The 25,467-nt window shown below is 37.9% G+C and overlaps 1 protein-coding gene across 1 annotated transcript in view; it reads right to left on the bottom strand.

The window, feature by feature from the left end:
* dpf1 (double PHD fingers 1) overlaps window positions 1–25,467 on the bottom strand; it is a 70,098-nt gene that overhangs the window by 42,146 nt on the left and 2,485 nt on the right. The window contains 4 exon segments of the mRNA XM_065281522.1: window positions 2,234–2,361; window positions 2,960–3,067; window positions 3,154–3,314; window positions 7,991–8,020. Of these exon segments, the coding sequence (XP_065137594.1) occupies window positions 2,234–2,361; window positions 2,960–3,067; window positions 3,154–3,314; window positions 7,991–8,020 (427 nt within the window).

Here is a 25,467-nt window from a genome sequence, read left to right as displayed (position 1 = left end):
TTTTAAAGAACACCTATTACATTGCTAAAAAATGTATTTTGTGTATTTGCGGTAATACAATGTGTCCATGTGGTTTGTGGTTCAAAAAACACATTCTTTTCCACATACCATACATTTTTGTTGCTCCTCTATTTAATTCCCTGCCTCCCTGAAACGCATAGATTTTTTTACAAAGCTCATCATTTTGAAAGCGTCCTCCACTTAGCCAGCTAACCAGTACCTTGTGATTGGCCTGAATACCTAGTCAGTGGAAATGTAATGCTCCTTATCATGTTTGGAAGATAAGCTTACAATGCAATGCTGATAGGAGTTAACTCTTTCCCTGCCATTGACAAGTTATCTCGTCAATTAAGAGAAAACATTTGCATAAAAATGTTTTGTTCCTGGTGAGTTTTTATGTTAATCTGTCATACTCTAACAAAATTCCTTCATAAAAATGCAATTATTTCAGCTTTTCGCAATTTTTTTTTTATTTTTTAAGAAAAATGCCCATATTTAAGAGTTTATAAGCAGAGAAAAAATATAGATAGGATGAAAAAAAATTTCCCCCATTTTGTTTGTTTGTTTATTGTTTGATTGAAAGCAGAGGGTCTGTTCTTTCATTTTATTTATTTGTATGTTTATATATTTTTTAGAAGAAAATTTTCCTGCAAGGCATTTCGTAAAACTTGTGAAAATGACAAAAAAGGCTGGCGGGGAATGAGTTAATATCGTCTAGGTAGTAAACTTTATCAATACGAGCCAAATCTGATCCAGAAAATGCCGTTAACCAAGCTGATCAATTTTACCAGCTTGGCTTGAGCAGAATGGTAAGTTAAGGATACTAAAACATAAAACCATGTCTGCATTTGTGATCGTAGAAACCCCAAACAACAAGTGCTACTCTACACAGCACAAAACTCGTGTTTGAGTCAAGGTTCAAATAGTCAGAAGGGGTCTTAGACTAAAGAATGTGTAAAATCGTGAAAAACTAGTAATAATATAAGTATACCTCAGGGATCATAATAAAATAATAATAAAAACACATGTTATGGCCCCTTTAAAGCAAATGTTGACTACAATTTTATCTTTGATTAATATTTGTCAATTCTCTTTTGTGATAATATTTTGTAGTCATTGTCCTGGGCTTGTCTTTATAAACTTCAGTTTCACATGCTTAAGTTTATTCCCTATTCTAAACCATACACTGTAAAAAAAGATGGACGACGCCTGTTCGCTATCTCTCATTGGTGAAAAGTGAAGCCGCCAGGGTCCCGATATGGCGCTGACATCTTGGGTCTTGAGTCTGCGCAATAGCGATTTCGGGACCAGTCATGCGCAGTAGTGAGCAGGAAGGGAAGCCGCGAAGTCAAAACCCCGCCCTCGCTCTCGTAGAATGCGCATATCACACGATATCACAGCTGTCAATCATGACGTGACACCACCGTTTTTATATCATTAAATAACTAACTAAACACAAACCTATTTTAAAAACTTTTTAAACTTTTTTTAAAAATTTAATTTACATCAGCGTGATAAAAACTACAGTGAATGACAGAAACCAGCTTCGGAAAAAAGATAATTGAAGTGTAATACATTTTTTTAGTTGGTCTCAAGTCCCATTGAATAACATGGGGAGGCAGGTTTATGACCTATACTGGGACCAGTCACTGGGGGGGCGATCGAGACGTTTTGGCTTCACTTTTCAGGGCTTGTGCGGCACGCTTGTTCTAAACACACCAATACAACATTCGAACAGAATTTTAATGCATCTTGTTGTTTAAAGAGAAATGTCAGTTGTTCAAAGTTGGACATCACTTTTGGCCACTGTATAATAGTTACTTTCAAAACATAGTAATAATTTTAACTGGGGAAACATAACAATAGGGACTAGTGCTGGGCAAAAATTAATCCCATACAAAATAAAAGTGATTTGAAACATAATACAGTATACAAGCGTATTCTGTGTGTAATTATTATGTATATATAAATAAACACACACATTCATGTAAGTATTTAAGAAAAATGTACATTTGTATAAATATTTATTTATATTTTTATATATTCTATATTATATATAAATGTTGAAATGTATACATGTATGTGTGTGTGTGTGTGTGTGTGTGTGTGTGTGTGTTTACATAATAATTACACATAGTACACACACATATATTAACATTAACTTTTATTTTGTATGCAATTAATCACGATTAATCTTTGCCCAGCACTAATAGGGACAATAATTGGAACCTACCTGGCATTCACTCATAGGTTCCTCTTCCTTTGTCTCGACCTTCTTATCCAGCAGTTCTCCACTGAGAAGAGACTCTAGCACCGGACCTTCAGGAACACCGCCTTCCTTCTTAAGCGCTGCCTCATAATCTGAACACATAGTTACAACACAATATTAAATACTGTCAAAAATGTCATAACTGACTGGATGAGTGATGAATGGGAAAGCAGCTATGTTTCAGTGTGCAGTTAGACAGTAAGTCAATATTAGTGCATACTACCACATCATAATATTAAATCTCAACACCACAGACCGCTTTGCGGTATACTGTGTTTACATGCTAGCTGTATATGTTACACCAAAGGAGACAAACTACTGGAGAGACGCTGTCCTGCAGAGATTGCTTTCATTTCAGCTCCGACACCCCCGTCATCAACATTTTCATGATGTACTTATGAAATGATTCAGGTATGAAGGCTAAATCTAAACTCTGCAGGACCAGGGCCCTCCAAAAGCAGAGTCTGACACCCCTGCTCTACCCTGTAAAAATGATCAAGGTAACTTAGGTTGATTCAGCCTATATGAATTAAACTCAAAATTACCAAAGTTAATAGCTAGCTCACTTAATACTTTGAACATTATAACTTGGAGTTTTATAAAAAAAAAGAGCACACATGTTCAAGTAAATGTTTATCCAGTACATGCTGTCAAAAAACAACAATAGTCAAATTATTAAATGTCTCTCACCAATTTTAAACTCAATAGGTCCAAGACGCGGATCATCTAAGATGTTTAACCGTCTTTTCTTTCTCCAGCATCGTGCAGGGTAGGTATACAACTGCCCGGGAGCCACGCCTGGGTCGAAACAGAACCAGAGATGGTTATGCAACACGAACCTTGTCCAAACCATCTGTGCAATTTGTTAACGTGTAAATTTACACCTGGCCCCCGATGGGTCTTCTCCATCCATATGTAGCAGTTACTCTGTGCTACGCCTGTCTGTGAGTCGAGGAAGGGCAGACGCATGGAGCGCTCGGCGCATAGTCGAGCATTATAACTGCGGCAGTGCTCGATGGCATCGCGGTAAAACTCCTCACCGAGGCTGGAAACAATACAGAAGAGATGTGAATATTAAATAAGGACATTTGCTTTGACTTAAAAGCAGCTTAAAAAAACACTATTTATTAGTTATCATTTTGGATAAGTCTATAGGTAGAGATCAATTTAAACGGATGTACGATTTTATATAAAATTATTGGTTAAATAGTAATCCCTGTTTAAAAAAACATCTAGACTACCTAGTTTGCTGGTCTTAACTGCTTTAGGTTAGTGTGGCTGTTGTTTATCTGGTTCAGCTGGACACCTAGCTGACACGTGTACAAAAAAAAGATGGATTTTTTCCAACTAGGATGAGGGGTCATTTTGCAGAAATTTTTTATTTTATTTAAATTATGAAGCTCCATAACAAAATCTGCCATATCAAATAAAAAATGTGCTTTGCAATACAGAAATCAAAACAAAACTGAGTAAGCTGACAACACACAAAAATAATTTCTCTTAACACATGGCACCATGGACACGATTCATATGAGAAAGCACACAGTCAACAGTTCTGTGCTCTCGAGCATGTTTGCATGCATAAAACTGATTAGGACAAAGGTACCAAACTGAGATTTTATTGCTGAAACTGCAGTGAGAAACCCTGCAAACTGCTGTATTTGTAAAATGACAAGAGTAACACATATAATACATTCATAGGGAATAAAATCGAATAAAAGTATTTTTTTACATGAATGTACAAAATAATAATCTGATTTTAACATAAATGTAATATTGTACAGTCTGTAAAACAGTTAAGTAATCGTGTTTGATCCTAAAGGGTTTGAGATAATGACCGTCTGACTGTACATTACCCCGCATAAGACTACTTATCAAATAAATATATGGACTTGAAATATTGATTTGAGGGCCATTATCAGGGTGGGCGGGGCACATTGTTTCTTGCTCTGTAAATTGTTGCCATGGCCCTGGGTGAAATTGTTTTATTATGTGAGAAAATAGACATCACAGAGTGACAAGAGAGCCATTAAACATAGCACTGCAGTGTAAGAAATCTGGAAATTGCTTGACTGGCCAACCATCATTACTGTGAAATATTTGACTGCAGAATGCTGCACATGACCAATCAGAATCAAGTATTCCATTAACTGCGTAATTACGTATGCAAATGTTATAAAAATAGATTATTATGAAGTGTTACTCAATAGCATGTCGATACATTATTCTTTTGAACATTTCAGTACAAGCAGTTTTGTGAATAAGCTCATTGCTATTTTATTATCGTCTATACAAATGGCCCTTAAAGGAATAGTTTATCCAAATATGAAAATTCCTGATGAAGTGAATTGATGTTGTTGACGTGTCGCCATATTTAAATACTCCATGTTGAACTACCACAGTAAGATGCAACTAGCTAGTCACGACTGTTTCCCAAAAGGAAAGGGAGGCACAAGACGGCTCTGATACACTTCGAGAGTCAGATTTGGTTTCCGCTGATGTGCCATTATTTATTTTTTTAATGAAAAGCACCAGGATGAATGAAGCAATATTACATCATGCAACAACGTCTGCATCCCTAAACAAACCTGGCTAGCAAACTGACTGAGGCTCGGGGTGATGATGATGATGATGTAACAGTACAAATACTTTGATTGGTGAACTTGTCCGTTATCCCCTTCCAGGACAACGAATAAGAGCCTCGGGGCGCAAGACTAACCACTCAATCTTTTATAAATAACTCGACCGAGCAAAACGTTGACTGCAACAAATACTTTGCAATACAAACATGCAGGGTGTTAGCTAATTTGCTCCAAAAGTCGAATAAAACAAAGAAATGAAGGCAGTTACATACTGGTCTGTCAGTGCCGGGTGAAATCAATCTTCGATGTGTGAAAAACCACTAAGTGTGAAGGGGGAGTAAATTACAGAGCATCGAATGTCATATGCTCAGGTCCACCAGAGGGGAAATATTAAGCCCTGCGGTGAAGTGCTGCGGGCTCCATTAATACACCCCTGCACTCAGCAGACACTCAGACCGTGGTCGGTCTTACACAATGGACCGGTAATATCTAAAGGTCAGTGAGCATGAAAAACTAAGTTTGGAGTCACTGTGATTGTGTGAGAAATCGCGTCCCGGGAAACATCTTGTTGAATGATGTTGTGATTCGACATTCCTGAATAGCTTTCTAACTTGACTTAACATGTTTTAAGGGTCAGTGGCAAATAAAGACGTCTGAGATGATGAAAATGAAAAAGATTGAGAAAAAAGTCAAGCGGTGTAAACGCAACGTAAAAAGTTACAATTTCAATGAATGTGAAAATACCTTATAGAAATAGTTCTCTTAAATATCATTAACAATTTTAGTTGAATAAGCGATTGATACATTGCGTATTCATTACAACATACAAGTCAGCAGGAAGTAAAATTATGGCGGCATGTTGATAACGTAGAATCTCATTGGTTCTTTCGTGTCTTGTGACGAAACATGCAACTAGTCACGACTCGAGATAAGAGCCAGTGAGATTCAAAGTTATCAACATGCGGCATATTTTACCGTACTCCACTGATCTCTATGTTACCACGATGATATGCTCCATATCGATCATTAAAATATAAACATTTTGCGATGGTTTCCCAGACAGGGCTTATCCTAGTCCCAGACTAAAATGCATGTTTGAGCTGCCTAATTTAAAAACAACTTGCACTGACATATCTTAACTCATGCCATTGACAAGTTAACTCATCAATTAAGAGAACACGTTTTCCTGCCAATGACGAGTATTTCCGGCAATCCGTAATACCGCTATTATCCACCAGGTGGAAACTTCCGCATCTTATAAAACCCAGAAGTATTGCCCTAGGGCAAACAGCTGTATATCCGTGTATGTTTTGAGGATCGCTCTGAATCTGATCTACTGAATATCAAAAGTCCTTTACAAAAATTGTATTATCTCAGCTTTTTGCTCAAAATTTGGTGTTTTTGAAGAAACCTACATATATTTAAGAGGTGATAAAAATAGAACGAATGAAGGTAGGATGAGATGGTTGTTTAATTTGATATATTGTATGTTTTTATATTTAACTCTTTCACCGCCAGTGTTTTTAAAAAAAGATGCCAGCCAGCGCCAGCGTTTTTCATGATTTTCACCAAAGTTTAATGCCTTCCAGAAAATGTTCTTCTTTAAATATATAAACATACAATATACCAAATGAAAGAACAGACCCTCTGCTTTCAAACAAAAAAATCGTTTCATCCTACCTTTAGTGGTTCTTTTGCAATCAGCTTTTGAATATGGGTAGGTTTCTGCAAAAACACCACATTTTGAGCAAAAAGCAGAGATAATTCAATTTTTGTGACGGACTTTTCATAGAGATCCCATTCAGAGCGATCTTTAAAACAAACACGGACTTGCAGCCGCTTGCCATAGGGCAATATTTCTGGGTTTAAAAAGTTGCCACCTGGTGGATAATAGCGGTATTGCGGAAAGACGAAAAATCTCGTCATTGGCAGGGAAGCGTTTTCTCTTGATTGACGAGATATCTCGTCAATGGCGGGGAAAGAGTTAAAGAAGAACAATTTCTGAAAGACATTAAACTTTGTGAAAATTATGAAAAATTCTTGCAACTTTTTTTAAAAACGCTGGCAGGGAAAGAGTTAAAAGATAAAGTAACTGTTTTCAAGATTTTTTTTTTGTGGTTACTTTAGTTGACAACTTTGCAATGTCATTTACAGGTAAAATCACCTGCCACATTTAAAGCCGGGGTGCATGATTGCTGAAAGCCAATGTTGACATTTGAAAAATCATCACAACAAACACGCCCCTACCCCAATAGAATCTGAACCTTCTTTTGATAGGCCCGCCCCACACATATGCAACCCAGGCAACGATGTTGGTTAGTAGACACGCCCCTTAATGATGATTGGCTACAAGTGTGTTATGGTAGTCGGGTCGACTCGCCTTTCCAAAGTGTTTTTCAAAAATCATGCACCCCGCCTTTAAGAGGCTTACTGGCCCTGTCACAGTCAGAAGGGTCAACAGCAGTGGCGGCCGGTGACTTCTCTTCCGAGGGGCGCAAATTCAACATTTGTGTTCGGAGTATCGTGTGTGACTCGTATATGTGTTCGTTGCGTCATGTTAACCATGTGCATCATGTGTCAAAATACGTGCCTGCTGCAGATGCATCAAAAAGGTTTATGATGAAAGAGACCCTCGTGTTCACTCTGATTACACATGGGATTAAGTGAGTATCTGGCAAATGTGAGCATCTCGTTCATTATAAACCCCTTTGAAGCCTCTGCAGCCGATACTTATTTTGACATTAGAGTCACACACATGACGGGTTAAATACAGTACATGTTGTGGCAAGCTTCACATCTTGCTGGTCAACAGGTGTCTTATTTAAAGGACTTCTTGTCAAATAAAAACTAAATTGGGTATCAAGTTTGCATGCTAATTCAAATACAAACAAATGTTGCTGTGTTATCCATGGGCTTTACAAAAAACAAAAACTTCCTGATTGAGACAGATCTGGTGTTTTCTACATAACGATCCCAATAAGCTCAATAAAAAGCAAACAATAATGCATGTGGCATGGAAATCCCATAGGGAGGGGTCCAATTACTATGCGCCTGGTCCAGTTGGTGACCAAAAACACTGTGATGTGGGTATGACTGTGCACCAGCGAGGGGTAAGAGCATTTAGATTTAACAAGCTTACCTGTTCTTTATGACGCCTCCACTTGATTGCCTAGGAAGAGAAGATGAAAAGGTGTCAGACAGATGCGGGCGGATGCAGGGAATGTAAGTCACTGATATTCAAGCTACATATAAGGTTATGGGCAAGATTATAACCACTATAACAGAGATCATTAAAGGGAAAATACGATTTCTATTCAAATCAGGATTAACTGACTGACTCGTAAAAACATCACATAGCGCTAAATATGAAACGCAAAGCCATGACAAAAAGACAAAAAGCGCCATAAAAAATTGGGTGAAATTTTAAAAAGCTGTATAATCTGTTTATTAAATGATATTTAAGATTAACTTTAAATCGGTATATAAAATGCACATTGTAATATGGACTCATTATCCTTTGTATATCCTAGCACAACCCCCACGCCCACCAGTGTGTACAGTATGTAATTTTTTTATGTTCTGTATAGCAAATGAAGGTCATGATGGTGTGTGAAAGACTGAATTTTTGGAAGCTTCAAGTGTAGGATCTAAATCTGGTGTCTAAACACATATTTGACCATGTTTTTGGACCAGCCACATAAACAGCATGTAAGGCAGCAGTGCGCTACAGTTACAACTGATTCGAAAGGCGGTTACAGGAATAGAAAACAGAAAATGCTACTTATTGCCTCTCTAACTACATTACAGGGAAATGCATTATTTGCAGGCGCTGCTGTCTAAGAGCTCCAAAAAAACATATTAGGTATCTTGGAAGAAAGCTGACAGGAGAAATGGGTGAGGTTGGCTAATATAAGAAAAATCAATAAAAGGAGGCAAAAGCCTGCAGCGAGTTTGGCTCATGTGCATGCAGAGCCGGCCAGGAAGTGAATCCGTGGGGAAAGTCTGCATGCCAATGTGCCATGAGGAAACCTTTCCTCTTCTTTGTGTCCACATGCATGCTTAGAAAGACTGTAAAGGTCGGGACGTGTGTCTTCATGTGATTGTGTACTTTATGTAAATTCAATTTTAGCCTTCAGATAGTTAATGCTGAATGTTGGGATCTTCCTATGATCTAACTTTTTAGAAAGCACAGCAGAACAGATTCGCTTCAATGTGGTGTCTGTTTCAGTTTAATACTTAAAGGAATAGTCTACCCTTTTGCCATATTAAACTATGTTATTACCTCAACCTAGACGAATTAATACATACCTATCTTTTTTCAATGCGTGCACTGTACAGCGCGTTGTGAATGTGTTAGCATTTAGCCTAGCCCCATTCATTCCTATGGTACCAAAAAAAGTTTTATTTCTCATGCAATATGTCTACTTGCTTAATATAATAGATTTTCGCTTATTTTTAACAAAAGTCCATTTAAAGTCAGTTAAGGTAAAAAATAATAAAAAAGAGACATTGAATGTAATTATTTTACATTTACTTACATTTATGCATCTGGCAGAGACTTTTATTTAAAGGTACTTTAATGCATATTAAAAGTCCACTGTGTCGATTTTTAGCGGCATCTAGCAGTGAGATTGTGAACTGCAACCAATGGCTCAGTTCACATCTCAACCCCTTAATTTCAAAACGCATAGAGAAGCAACGGTAGCCACCACAGGACAAACATGTCATCAACTGAGACAACGTAGTAAAAACGCGATCTATTTGTCCATTTAAGGCTACAGTAGAAACATGACGGAGTGAAATGGCGACTTTCATGTAAGGGGACCCAGGGGGGAAGTAGATAAAAACTTCTCATTCTAAGGTAATAAAAACAATAGTTTATTTTGTAAGCTCTTTATACACCACTGATAATAGGGATGCACCAAAAGGAAAGTTCTTGGCTAAAGCTGAATAAAATGAAAAACTCAGCCGAAGGCCGAATACCAAACCATTTTTTATTTATTTTTCATTTTCCTATTTATTTTGCCAATTTTCTCACCATTGAACAAGTTTCACTTTATTAGAATGTCCTTTTTACTATATTTATTTTATATTATTTAACAATGACATTTTTTTCCAGCAGTCATTATAGGGCCTTTTTATATCTGGTGACTTCTCTGATCAGATAGCTATCTGACTTGTGAAAACTTTTCCATTTATATTCAACAACATAAATGAGTCTTGGCTAAATGGATGTTAATCCCATCTTCTATTCCAGCGCAAAATGCAAATAACCTATTCATTACTATGCCTTAAAGGGACATTGAAGGGTTACTTTCAATAGCAGGGGACTATTTTCGGGCAGTGAATAATATCACTTAAACCTGCTGCAGCCATGTTACATCAGCAAGGTCCTTGATTATTACGCCAGTTTGAGAGTATAGTTCCTAGCCATCTGCCTAGAAAATCGCAGCTTTTAATTTTCCATCTGTCTTAGTACACAATGTTACTACAGAAGAATCAAGTTTTAAATATGAAAAATATCAAAACTCTTTGGTTATTTTTTAACGTGATGCTAATGGTCTAATCAGATTCAATGGATTGTGCTAAGCTATGCTAAAAGTGCTAGCGCCAGAAACGGAGATCAGCGGAATAGATTCCAAAACGGTAAGAATCAAATGTTTAACTCAAGGGGAGCTGGAAAATGAGCATATTTTTTTTTTAAAGTGGAGTGTCCCTTTAAGAAACTTGCAAAAACGCGTATGCACTGTATGTTGAGCACGGGACGCGCGCCTGCGCGCACGGTCAAGCACGAGCAGAGGGCCGGCAAGATTGACAAACATGACAGAGGAAAAAGCGCTTAACAAAGCTGCTAACAAAAAGCTTGTTGTTAATAAACATTTTATTTCTCATTTAAAATAAGCGTGTTTGACATTGTAGGACTTTACTGCTTCCTGGAAGTTTTTATTCAGACTGCTGACACTCTTCATCATACTATGACATGAGATGAAGAGCTAAAGTCTCTCGTTCTCCGCGCTTGTGCATTCAGTGGACAAATACCCAGGATCGCTGGCGCTGTGTCGTTCTCATACACTGCATGGTGTTCAGGATGTCTTGATTTTAAATGATAAATGAAACTTGTAGTGCTGTATGTTTTTGCTTTTTTTCTCTGACACTTTAAAATGCTTTTACCGACATGTTTGCTGCACTTGCGCGTCTCTCACTCTGCTCTGATAAATTTTAGTTATAGGACAATCTATTGCAGAGGCCAATATATCGGCTGATTTTTGGATGTTATTATTATCGGCTTTGGCCAATAAATATTTTCTATTCGCCATCAAATTTCTCTATTACTTAAATTTAATGTTTGTTTGTAATAAAAAAGTGTCACTCAGTGTAAAGCCAAAGTCTGACAGACAGTAACCAATCATTATTTACTTTTTAACATGACGTTATGTTGTGTCACACACAACGCCACACTAGTTTAACACACTTATTCAAACAGTACCCTGAGATGTCAGATTAATTATGTCTTGTAAATATGTTTTAAGTACTTTAAAAGGGTATATTTATCAATTTTATGCATAACAAATGTTTTTTTTAGTTTCACCAATTTTCTGTTTGTCTCTTATTTACTATAATAACATTTGTGTTATATCGGCCATACAGCTTTCTTAATATTGGTATCGGCCATAAAAAACCCATATCGGTCGACCACTAGTTAATTTAATCGCATCATCAAAGACCTCATTGTTCTGTCAAATTTATTCAGCCTTTTCACTTGTTCGGCTGAACACCGGATTTTTTTTTTTGCTATTTTCAGCCGAATAATTTCGATTGCTGAACATTCGGTGCATCCCTAACTGATGTACACTAATGTATATTGCATTTCTGTCAAAAGATCCTTTTAAAAGTTACACATTGCACCTTTAAGGTAGCCTATACATTTTATCAGTATGCCTGTTCCCTAAGAATCGAACCTATAACATTTGCACTGCTAAAGCAATGCTCTGCTGAGCCACAGGAACACATTGTCATTGATATGGACAAAGTAAAAAGGAATATATACCATTATATATTAGGGGTGCATCGTTAAATAACACTAATAATACGTGGCCGATAACTATTCTGAATCGAACAGCCGATATTATTCATAGCTATTTCATGTACTACGGCTTTTGATCAGTTAGTCTGTTAGTGAAATCACTGTTAAACCCCATTCATACACACATTTGGTCCCAGAAAATACCCATAAAATTGCCAGACAAGCGTCTGTGTGAACACAAACTCGTCCCGTTAATCTTCTGGGATTGTTGCCGGAAAGAGGACCTAGTCAGATACACGGATAACCCTCTGTGTGAACAAGCAGCCGACAGAATGCCGTAATGGGCGTGTCGTAGTGAGGACGGGCGCGTCATCACAACACAAGTTATGGTTCAGCTCCTTAAAACGAGAGATATCATGCATATAAACATTCACCACGAGAAATGTTGCAAACTAGATTGAAGCAGTTATCAGGAAATGATAAATGAGACGCATAAACAATAACCCACGTGCCGTAGTGAGTACGCGCGTGTCATGGCAACATGAAGTTGGTTCAACTCTTTAAAATGAGGGATTTATAACATTCACGACGAGAAATGTCAGCAAACTGGACTGAAGCAGATATCAGGTAAGTTAGCTCGTTACTTACTGCGTTGAAACGGAGATCATTCAGCAGCATAAAAGAATATCGCGTCACGTGCTCATTTGAGCTATAATAAATTAAAATACCCGTGCGTCATCCCAACAAGATATAGCGTTCAGTTCCTCAAAATGCGAGTTTTAAATGCATATAAACTAGGGATGTCAATTTATGCAATTTCCCATATTCGATGATCATTTAAATTAACGATCAATCAATCGAATAATCGTTAACAGTAATAGTGCAATAAGCCTTCACTGCAGTGGCATATCCAATGACATAAAAGTGTGCATAAAAACGACAGCTTCCTCACGCGAATTAAAAGATTTTATTTTGTCTAAATAATATGCTAGTGGGATTGAAAAATTAGTTAATGTAGTTGTTGTTTTGATAAAATCATCAATTTAAACTTATCTCGTAATGAAATATAATGACTAATAGACACAGTGTATAACTCCGCCTCACATGGGCACTCTGAAACAGACGCATGAAAGTCCATGTCAAAATAACTATTATTTGATTTAAGTTGTTTACCTCTTAAATTATTTATCAAGTTGTTTACCTCGCTTTCCGAGTCGTTGATACACTGTTTGTAATTATATCCAAGAAGCACACGAAGGGCACTTTTCTCGTCCTCACCTCAGCTTAGACGTAGTTTCAGCAAAGATGCTTATATTACGGAGATGGCAACCTTCCATTAGAAAACACGCAGTGCCTCAGCCAGTCAATAATGATGATCAGTGATATATGTTGCGGGCATTCAGGGTGTAACGACAGTCAGTTACAGTTTACATTTGACAGTTTCTTGCCATAATTTAAGATTACATTTTAATCTGTTCATTAAAAACGGCTTCTGGTCTCCTTCTCTGTATATAGCAGCGTTGCTATGCTAATTTTGCAGGCTTCCCTGAAGAGGGTCTTTGCTTTCAGTATCCTAAACGTATTTGCATCGGACCTTCTCAGATCCACTGCGGATGTAATTTCGTTGCGTTGGCAGCCAGCCAGCCTCGTCTCGCATGACGTTAAAAAGCACATGCGTGTGCTTGGCATCGAGCATCGTTGTGATCATAGCTAGTAGTTTAACTTTTGCGCGCTCGCTTAATTTTTTTTTTCTCCGACTGTATGTGTTTTGCGCAGGCGCCGCACACACGTGCATGATCTTGTTTTTCAACAATCGTTAAGTTTTATCGAGTAAATTCTTATCGACAATTAATCGAAGATCGATTAATTGTTAACATCCCTAATATAAACAATCACGATGAGAAATGTCTGAAAACTGGATTAAAGCAGAGATCAGGGAGCTCGTCAAATATCCACTCAGAAGATGAGATCATTCACCAGCATAGAACTGTGCGTTCACGCACTGCTTTATAGTCTAAAAAATCATAAACAAAAATGCACGCGAGTTGTTTCTGGAGAGAGAAATAATAAATAATTTGCAAACTTCAGACACTGCGTAGAAGAGAGGGCGGGACATTCAACCGGTCACGTGTCTTCCCGGGGCCATCAGATGCCGGGTAATCATGGCAGTGTGAATGAACAAAAAATCTAACAATTCCGGAAAAATCCAGGATGCCTGTCCCGTGTATTTTACGGAATGTCTGTGTGAAAAGGGCTTTAGTTTGAGTCATTTATAACATGCATTTAAAAAAGCAACACTTGTTAAACATAATCATTATACATATTCGCTATTATCATGAAAATACCTGAAAAGGTTTAAAGAACAGCAATATAAATATATCCTTAAAGGAATAGTCTACCCTTTTGCTATATTAAACTATGTTATTACCTTAACTTAGACTAATTAATACATATCTATCTTTTTTTAATGTGTGCACTGTACAGCGCGTCGTGAATGTGTTAGCATTTAGCCTAGCCCCATTCATTCCTATGGTACCAAACAGGGAAGCCACCAAACACTTCCGTGTTTTCCCTATTCAAAGACTGTTACATGAGGAGTTATACTAGTAAGTATGGTGCCACAAAATAAATAAATGAAAGGAATGAATGGGGCTAGGCTAAATGCTAACACATTCATAACACACTGTACAGTGCACGCATTGAAAAAAGATAGGTATGTATTAATTTGACTAGGTTGAGGTGATAACATAGTTTAATATGGCAAAAGGGTAGACTATTCCTTTAAGCCATTTCCTGGAGCTGCGTGTCATAGCTGCGTGTGTATGGTTCCTAGGGCTGGGCAAAAAAAATCGATTTTTCGATTAATCGTTTTTTAAAACATGTTCGATTCAGAATCGATTCTCAAAGAGCAGAATCGATTTTTTTTTTCTTTCATATTTATTTCTGCAAACATTGAACGAAAGATTAACATTAATCGAATTACTTGTCTTCTTTACTAGATGTCACCATCTTTTTGCCTAGCGCATGTTACCAAGGAGCAAGAGGCAAGCCTGTCATTCATTCATTCAGTGCTTAAAATGGCGGTTTCAGGTGCTTCGTCGATTTTATTAATTACCCACTTGTAACCTGCTGTTCACTGTTCTTTTTATTAATATAGTATTTGTATTAAATCTATATTCATTGAGTTGAATAGAGTATAGAAACCGGTCCGAGAACCAGAATCGAAAACTGAATCGAGAATCGAAATCGAATCGTTTTATTGGCTTGTGAATCGAAATCGAATTGATCTGGAAAATCTGAATCGATACCCAGCCCTAATGGTTCCTCGTCTGCAGCGCATATAGAATTTCTGCACGAGAGCGCCCTCTGGCTTTTGGATGTAGCGGCATTTCACCGTAATTCATTAAGAATCATAGCAATGTATTATACGGTATGTTTTAGTAAAACTTTCGAATTCATGATCATGATTCCACACAGCAACTTCCTGAAATATATTTTTTGTAATTATGTAAACAAAATGAACTGTTTGCAACATTAACAACACTTCTTATTTTTTATATCGCCACGAACACACTGCAACTACATCAAAATAGTTAGATACTGTATATCACCCAAGCAAACAAACAGAGATATAACATATGCTACTACCATCACTGCACCATGTACAGGCACCGGTACTTTTGCAAGATTGCAGGAGAGACCTATTCATTATTTGTTAATACAGCATAAAACTCCAAGCCAGTGGGTCTGATGTGCATTTAGGTACAGACTTAAAAGTCATGAAAGGGTAACCCTCCCTCCCCCTCGACCTCTTTTAAGTCTGGGCACGGAGCCGTAACCCTCATCCCATCACCTCAATGTGTGCTTCTAGTGAAACAAGCCTAGCTTTCAATTTTATGTTGACAGCTGTAGAAAATGGCTGCCCTCTGTTTGTTTGGTTTTAAATGAAATCTCATTATTTTATACTGTGTCAGTGGCCTTGAAAATTGTAAAACATGCCTTGCTGGAGATGCCTTGTGAACCTGGCTATATATTATACAGTCTAAAAGTAACCCAAAAATCTAAGTGTGAACCCCAATTTACTTGACCACTGCTGCTTTTCAGATTTCTCATAATTGAATCACGGCCTCCCATATAACAGGTGACTGACCGCAGGGTTTCACAGGCTTTCTTTGACCATATGAAAGTGTGAAGGAGCGTTTTCACGCCAGACTTCAATTTGTCCACATCACTGACAAATAAAGTACAGATCCAATCAGACACAACTGATGCAATTACTTTTGTGTTTTCATTACATTTGTGTTTGGGGCATCACATAATTCAAAACCACAGAGCACACCAGTGTTGTTATATTGGTGGCGTATATCAAAGCGTCTTTGTGCGTATCCTAATGGAACCCAACCATCTAAATTATAATCTACTTTCTGAGAGCGATTCCTGGCAGATGCTGCCCATTTAGGGTCTTTTTTTATGACTAAATCCTAGAACAGTCAACATGCAAAATCCTGCAATAAAATGTTATACTGTTAATGCATGCCTGATACGACCCAAACGCATGCAAGAGCAACTCACTATTTAAACAGAAAAGCATACCCAGACACACACACAGAGTAGCTAAACAAAGAAAAAAACAAGAGAACGGTGCCTTTTCTCCAAATCAAAAAAACAAAGAAAAGAATTGATTCAGGAGAATAGCTTTAAGCATCCAGTGCAAAGCTGGATGCCCCTCAAAAATAGATCAACCTCCAAAATCCTGCAGCGTATGTGATTTAAGTGTGGAGGTGGAGGGAGGCGTTGTCCGAAACTGTTTGAAAACTCATTTGTGAATTCCTTATTATTCTCACCACAGCATAGAGAAAGCTCCCCATGCGTTGCCAATTAGTCTCAATTAACAGTTTTCCTTTGGAAGAGTAACAGAGAGCTCCCTCTAGAGGACACACTGTGTCAGTTAAAAAACAAGCTGTGATAAACTGCACTATTCCTAAGTTAATTGAACGTACAAACACATGCTCAGAAAATCTGTCCAGCATTCATCAACTACAATATAATATACTGACATAAGTAACAAGTGTCATGCATACAGTGCAGTAGTATGATGCTAAAAAGCATTACTGATTTTTCTTATGACATCAGATGGTAATACCGTGCAAATCTAATACCTGGTGATCCTAGTCACCTAAAAAAATATTATAATGCTACAATACTATGTCCACAACATGCTCTAAAACATCTCTGGTACTTTTAAAATAAATCTCGCCTTTTGTTGTACAATACAAAATAGCACTAAATGTGGTTCACTGGCTCATAATCATTGGGGAACCACTTTAAGTGCTATAGAACACTTATGTAGAACCATATGTGATGCCATTGCATTACTATAGCACCACTTATGGTTCCACATACTGTACCTTATGGTTCTACATAGGTGCTATATAGCAGTTAAAGGGATAGTTCACCCAAAAATGAAACTTCTGTCATCATTGTCTCATTCTCATTGTGTTACGAACCTGAATACATTTCTTTGTTCTGATGAACACGAAGGAAGATATTTTGAGGAATGTTTGTAACCGAACCGTTCATGAGCCCCATCATGTTCTTTTTTCCTACTATGGAAGAGAAAGTGACTCATGATTGGTTTGGTTACAAACATTTCTCAAAATATCTTCCTTCATGTTCATCAGAACAAAGAAATTTATACAGGTTTGAAACAACATGAGAGTGAGAAAATGATGACAAAATTTTCATTTTTGCGTGAACTATCCCTATAAATTGTTCTTTTTTTTTGAGTGTATTGTTGCTTTTTGTATTTATCAGCCACAAGGACAACACAATTTATTATCATGATGTATAATTTTATGATTCCCTTCATGCTGAATGAGTGACTCTGGGCGGGGCTGCCGCCACAGCAGCAAGCAGGCTCCTGATTGGTTAACGCGGCGTTAAAATCCGCCAAAGTTCAAATTTTCCAACTCGGGCGTCAGACGTAAATTCGAGTGAAACGTAAAATGCACAAAAAGTACCATTCGCGCATATCACGCACTAGAACTAGACGTGCAAATGAGGTGGAAACGCGTCTAACGCGCCATGCTACACTCCTCATCCGCGTTGCTGGACCTCCAGACGCGCATCAACGCGTCTTCACATTGAGTGAGTTTACATGCGCAGTCTTACGCCGATTATGCTTAATAAACTGATAACACGTGGGGTCATGTAAACGCGTAAAGCGGTTTTCTTTAATCGGGGAAAGCCCACAAACAGCGTAAGCAAAAAACGATCGGCACAGGTAGTTTTTTGCTCATTACGCCGATTTCGCGTGGCATGTAAACACCTTAACCCGCTTTCTCACGGTTTTGTCCATGTGCGCATGTCTCCGCGTATGAAAGATAAACGTCACACGCGGAAGTAAGCGCAAGGTAACGCATAAAAGTCTCCGCTCGACTAAAGCAGTTGGCAGAGAAACTGTGAAAATAGAAGCTCATGTTACATTTACAGGTTCTGCAGACACGAGGAGAGATACAACAGTACAACTTAAGACAGATATGCCGTCGGCTTTTTGATCGACTATTGTGTACTATAGGTGGTGACGTCACTGCCTGCGAGAAAACTGATAATTCTCCAAGTCCCACGTAAACGCAGTTGACTGCATAGCCGGCTTATTGATTTGCATGTAAACGCATGAAAACAGTTTTCTATAATAAGCAGATTTTTAATAGTTATCCGCTTATTCTGTGCATGTAAACGCACTCATTGACTTAACATTGAAATCACTCGTGCTTGCCACCTCTTCCGCGGTTGGTGTAAACACAGCATTACAGTTCCATATCACTTCGCATAGTTAACTGTAATAACGGACTAACAAAAACAACATGACAGAGGATTTTCCGAGGCAATAACAGAGCTGTTCAGAGACGCACAGAGGTAGCCTTGTTCATACAATCTCTCTCTCTCTCTCTCTCTCTCTCTCTCTCTCTCTCTCTCTCTCTCTCTCTCTCTCTCGTGCTCGCTCTCTCGCCCTCTCTCTCTCTCTCTCTCTCTCTCTCTCTCTCTCTCTCTCTCTCTCTCTCTCTCTCTCTCTCTTTCTTTCTTTCTTTTTCTATCTGTGTCTCTGTCACTCTCTTTCTAATAACTTCATTAATAACTGCATTAGAATGCTATCAACGGCTCAAGCCTCCAATGCCAATTATAAAATGACATTTTGAAACAAGCAAAAAAGCCGTTGCATGAGACGCGGAAGAAATAGCCCTACTCACAATAGCAATTTAAGTACAAAAAACGGACGAATCCCTTTAAATATATCATGTGATTGATGTCTTGAGGTGTGGTAACCGTAGTATAAGCGGAATAATTGACTCTGGGCCGTTGAATTATTGAAAAATAATGCACACGTCATGGCCGCATCACCATCACTACCTCGGGTGTGGATTATTTTTCAAAAATTCAACGGCCCTGAGAATATTTTGTTATGGATCTCAGCCTTAATTCTGGGTGTAAAGACTTTCCGTGCACACTGTAGGAATGTTGGCAGTGCATAATTTGTAAGTTGCGTAAATATAACTAAGAAGGATTTAATTAGGAAACCCAATAATATAATGTTGTAATAAATGTTTCCCTTTAAAGCTGATTGAAGTGACAAATTCAAATCCGAACGCCGCACAGCTTCTGACATTGACTGGACTAATGCATGCAAATCCACTGAACATACGTTAAGTAATACAAAGTCAAATTTGAACCAACTACAGCAAATGAATTCAGTTAACACCCCCAGGAAAAAGTAACTACTAGTGTGAAATGTTTAAAGCCACTTCAATCTGTTTACAGCACAGACAGAGTTTACGTGGTGGTCTAATAAGATGACATGGCCTGCATTATTTTCGTATACTTAGGTTTGGTACGAGAGGATATTGGCATCCCCATCCCCCATCAATTCTGTAGATTACACTTTGCAAAAGCAAACTCCTCGAGCACCTCTCTCTTCTTTCTCATCCTCCGCCTCGCCGCCCTCCCTCCTCTTTTTCACTAGACTACCCAGTCAAATGATTTATCTCATTTCTTTCTTCATCTGCTCCTCTCCACAGCATTTTCCCCGGCGTGTTGGAGAACTGAGAACTAATATACAGCCGGAGCTCAGTCCTACATTAGTGAGGTCAAGTGTTGCATTAATGTTAGTGGTAGACTTTTAAGAATGCATACTAAATGTGTTTAATTTGATCGCAATAGTGAGCGGCTAGGGGTACTTGCTCATTTTAAAGTAAAAAAATAGTGTTTCTGTAGCTCAAATGGTAAAACATTATGTTAGCTGTGCAGTGGTCATGGGTTTGAATGCCAACACACAAATGCTGAGGAAATGTATACCTTAAATGCACTGTAAGTTGCTTTGGATACAGAAACAAATACTATAACACAACTACTAACACAAAATAGTAGTAATAGCCAAATTGTAGTGTACCATAATATATTATTACTATTATTTTAAGTGGCCAGCAAGAAGAGCATGTAAATAAAAACATAGTAAGTAATCATTCATGCTTTACATATTTTTGCATAAGTATTTTTAACTGGCTCGTGCAAATCGCACTACAAAAACTGAGGTTGACTTGGAAGTCTAAGGGTTTACCCTCAACCTCTACCAGAGCAAAATTTACCCTGGTTCACCAAGCGCAGAGTCAAGGTCAATCAGTATGAAATTAGTTTTATATTCATCAGCATCACCTGGGAGAGGAGTTTTGGTTACAGAAAGAGTCAAAACATCTCATTTGTATGCCGAGCCAAATGAGCTGTTTGAAACATTTTCACGAGTTAATATTAAAAGATGCACTATGAATTTTTAGCCATCGCCTGCTATACAGACACCTTTCGCTATGGATGCCTACAGAATACCCAGAATCCTTTGCCGCTGTACAGATGCATATATCCTCAGAGGCATTAGTCTACTATATTGAACTGGCCTGCTGTGTTTGCTGGCAAAGACTGTGTGTTCACATAAATCGTTGCCTGTGGTGGACCTGATATCCTGCTGCATGTTCCACTGTCTGCGCAGACTGCAGGACAGACACTGATGCAACCCGGCCACCACAGTAAGGTTTAAGCTTTCGGCTGCACCTGGACTGTCATTTTACTATGGTAAATCCTGACGCTTATTGTTTCAAGACTTTAATTACAAGACTTTATTAAATTTTTACTGCATACATTTAGGAAGTTATCAGCTAATTAGTGCTTACTAGGGGTCGGGGGAACGATATTTCAAAGTGTTGCAATGTTTTGCATCACTAAAGTGAATTGATATTCTCTCGCCTGAATGTAAAACATTAATTTTGTTGCAAAACTGACTGACCGTACCTTAGAATTACTGTAGGTCGACGCACACTCGGTTGTCCAAAATGCAAAGTCGGAAGAATAATGTAACTGAAGTCCAACACGGAAAAACAAGCTGGTAAAAGACTGCAATAACAATACACTAATATTGCAAAAAAATGCAATGGTATCATAATGTGACCCAGACAACATAACTGTAAAGTATTGGAAGGTCCCTGCTAATTCACTTCCCTAGTGTGCATTAACACTAGCGTCTGTTCCCTTAATAAGTCTTTATATTTTCCTTCTGGAGCATCAATGGTTTATATCAAACAAGTATGCTTATAGATCTCCGATGACAAGAGCTATTGGGGCAGTTTGTCTCATACAGAGATGAATATTTCTCCATTCGGTACTTTAATAATATCTAGTCCCGGGAGAGGATCTATCCACCTAATAACAGTGAAAATGGAGCAGCGGTAAATCCCATTTGATGGACTCACATTTAGCAGTGGACCGCACCGTGCACTGCTTTTGTGATTCATACAGACACACAAATGAACTCACAACACAGGGCATGCAAACTCAAGAGGCAGAAGATTTCTCAATCTACTGTAGATGTCTCTATACTGAGACTGAACATTTCCACAAAGGTGGCATGCAAACATGGGTAGATGCATGGGATATCCATAAGAATTTACAGAGTAACCGCATTCTGATAGACTGACGTCGCTGTATGAGCATGCCGAACTTACAAATTTAAGCTGGGTGATAAATCAATGAAAAGAGGATGTACAGTGCTATGAACTGTTTTTGTTTGGAAATAGGAGAGTGTAATATTGTAATCTGCTGGAGACACTACAAGGCGCAAGCATTATTTGTTTAAATAACTGCCCTGGGCGATAAGGCCAGATTAGTTTATGCTAGAATCTTATTGTGGTATGCAGTAAACCCTGCAGTTATGCAGTAAACCCTGCAGACCACCAGCTCAACATAGCCTGGTTAGATTTATCCCACCAAAAGTGCAATACTCCTCCACCAATCTGCAAACAAGTCAAGTCAACACAGCTTTTCAAAATTTTAGAAAAAGAAGAAATATGCACTTAAAAAGGAATGAGCTCTAGAGAAAACTGTCTGTTTTCATTTATTCAGGATGTTTTTTAAAAGCAAGCATCCGTTTTATTTCTCATATAATAGCTTTTAGTCAAAAAATCTTAACCCTAAGTAAATCAAATTTTAGCATGTACCTCATCCTCCGCCTTTTTGATTCAGATATGAATAGATACTTAAAAGGTACAAGAGATAAGACGCCAGATGATATAACAGGCAAAACATTCTCATAGAAATTAAAGGGAGGACCCAAAATACAAACTTATTATTACAATGTAGGGTGAAGCTTTTTTCAAGTTCAACCCTCACCATCTCCATTACATTCTTAAAACTAAAGGTGCTAAATGATGCCATTGAAGAACAATTTTTGTCTGTACGGTTCCATAAAGAACATTTAACATCTAAAGAAACTTTCTGTTTCACAAATGTTCTTTGTAGTGAAAAGTATTCTTAAGATAAGAAAGAAATGGTTTGAGGTAGGGATGCTCTGATTAGGATTTTTGCAGGCGATACAGAGTACCAATTTCTTGTTATCATGATCAGACGATACCAATGCCCGATATCGATTCTTCAAGCTTATATGCAGACTCTTTGATGACTGAAAATGTTTTAAAAAATTAGATAAAGTAATAGCACAGATGTTGCCTTTGTTATATTAAGTGCAGTACTTCGGTAGCCTATATTATTGTTTTAATAGAGAATCAAATAAATAAGCACAACAAATATTCCTTTTACAAAGGCAATTTAATATGACTCTAAAAAGGCTTATGCCCTTTAAAAGTAATGAAAATAAAACACTTCACAGTCTTCACTGTATGAATTAAATAGACATGAATTCTTATAAAGTACAACAGTTCTTCAACCAAGAGCAGAAAGTGATTTTCTTTTTATTATTATTAACAAATTCGGTTACTGTAGCTTTAAAACACGAGTAGTGATGGAAATTTTGATTCTTTCAAGAGATTAGTTCGTTTTTTATAGTTATGATTCGTACAGTGATTCGTACAGTAACCATTTCTTCACATTACATATATTAGCCAGCCGGGGACAAAAAAGAGTGTCTTATAAATTACATATATAAGCCAGCAGGGGACAAAAAAAGAGTGTCTTATAAATGACAAATATTAGCCAGCAGAAGACGAAAAAGCGTGTCTTATAAATTACATGTATTAGCCAGCTGGGGACGAAAAAGAGTGTCTTATAAATTACATATATTAGCCAGCAGGGGACGAAAAAGAGTGTCTTATAAATTACATATATAAGCCAGCCGGGGACAAAAAAGAGTGTCTTACAAATGAAATATATTAGCCAGCAGAGGACGAAAAAGAGTGTCTTATAAATAACATATATTAGCCAGCCGGGGACAAAAAAGAGTGTCTTATAAATTACATATATAAGCCAGCAGGGGACAAAAAAAGAGTGTCTTATAAATGACAAATATTAGCCAGCAGAAGACGAAAAAGCGTGTCTTATAAATAACATGTATTAGCCAGCTGGGGACGAAAAAGAGTGTCTTATAAATTACATATATTAGCCAGCAGGGGACGAAAAAGAGTGTCTTATAAATTACGTATATTAGCCAGCAGGGGACGAAAAAGAGTGTCTTATAAATTACATATATAAGCCAGCAGGGGACAAAAAAGAGTGTCTTACAAATGAAATATATTAGCCAGCAGAGGACGAAAAAGAGTGTCTTATAAATAACATATATTAGCCAGCAGGGGACAAAAAAAGAGTGTCTTATAAATTACATATATTAGCCACCAGGGGATGAAACAAAGTGCCTTATGTGTTACGTCTACAGTAAATAATCGACCGATAGCAATCTCAAGCCGATCGATCGGAGCATCCCTAGTTTAAGGTAAGAAAGAAATGGTACTTTTAAGAACCTTTGACTAAATGGTTCTTTGAGGATCCAATATATGTAAGTATAGTTCACTTTTTACGCATACACGAGGGTCAGCGTACAGTGCGCAATGCAAATCTCATCATTAGAAAAACTGCATAAGCAAAACAGACTGGAACATGTGCAGGCTACATCGACAATGGAGGCCCTATATAAAATTGTGCAAAGAAATCATGAAGTACCTTTATTTATACAACTGTACCATGAAAGAGTAAAGATGTCCACATGACTTGGCGTCACCCCTTTAGGCCAACATAACTGCTCCTTACGTACCCCTGTAAGCCAGGAGAGTTCCTGCATGCGTCCAATGCCTATTTACGCATTCAAGTCAAATGAAGTATGCTTTGCGAGGGTGTGTTTGACCGTGAAAAAATTAACTGAAAAAATTATCAATCCTTTCTGCTTATGGCATCGTTGTAAAGAACCTTTTGCAGCACATTTTAGTTTAAAGAGTGTAGCAACCTCATACCATCAAGCTGAAACCACTCAGCAGAACTGCTTAGCAACTGCATAGCAACACAATGGCCTACAGTAGCATCATAACAGCAATTTTGGCAATTAATTCATAAACTATATAGACCTGGCTTTGGTTCTCCTCATAACTGGAAGTTTCAGTGTTTAAAACATGCACAGGGCTCGTTCCAAACTACTTTGCTCAGATGTTCACACTAACACCACTGAATCACCAGGAAGCATCACCCTCCATCTCTGTACTCACTCCACCATCTGATTATCTTCCCACAAGGTGTCTCACCTACCAAAAACAGTGTTTCTTGACGCTTCCAAAGTAGCACTAAGTTCAAGTCCAACACCACAGTACAACACATATAGCCTATAGATACTTTAAGATCTTCGCTCAACAGTGCAATGACTGACAGAGTTAGGTAGCTTTAGAGAAATAGGTCATAGAGCTAAAAATACTTATCTGTGCCTCTCTCTCCTGTTGAAGACAAAGAGAGAGTCTCCCTGGAAAAAAACGAGGGAGATAAAGAGAATAGCCCATCGGTCTCGGAAGATAAAAAATGCCCTTACAGAATTGCCCATGGCCGATTATGCAAACAAACATTAAAAAGGGTCTGAGTATATGAGTACGTAAGAGTCTGGAACAGACTGGCACTCTCGGATTTTGGTGCATTGGGTGCAAACCGGCTTAGGGAGCGACAGTGTGAAGAATTATATAGCATTCGTTTTTCTCAGATCAGTGAGGCAAAGCGGAATAACTATGCGAGAGGCCTGCATCCCGTAAAATGACAGGTAGAGACAGGGCATCATTACTTTGTGAGAC

Source organism: Paramisgurnus dabryanus, chromosome 8 (assembly GCF_030506205.2).
Source record: "Paramisgurnus dabryanus chromosome 8, PD_genome_1.1, whole genome shotgun sequence".
NCBI classification, from domain to species: domain Eukaryota; kingdom Metazoa; phylum Chordata; class Actinopteri; order Cypriniformes; family Cobitidae; genus Paramisgurnus; species Paramisgurnus dabryanus.
The sequence above is the reverse complement of the archived record's forward strand: the minus strand, read 5'-3'. Positions and strand labels throughout refer to the sequence as shown.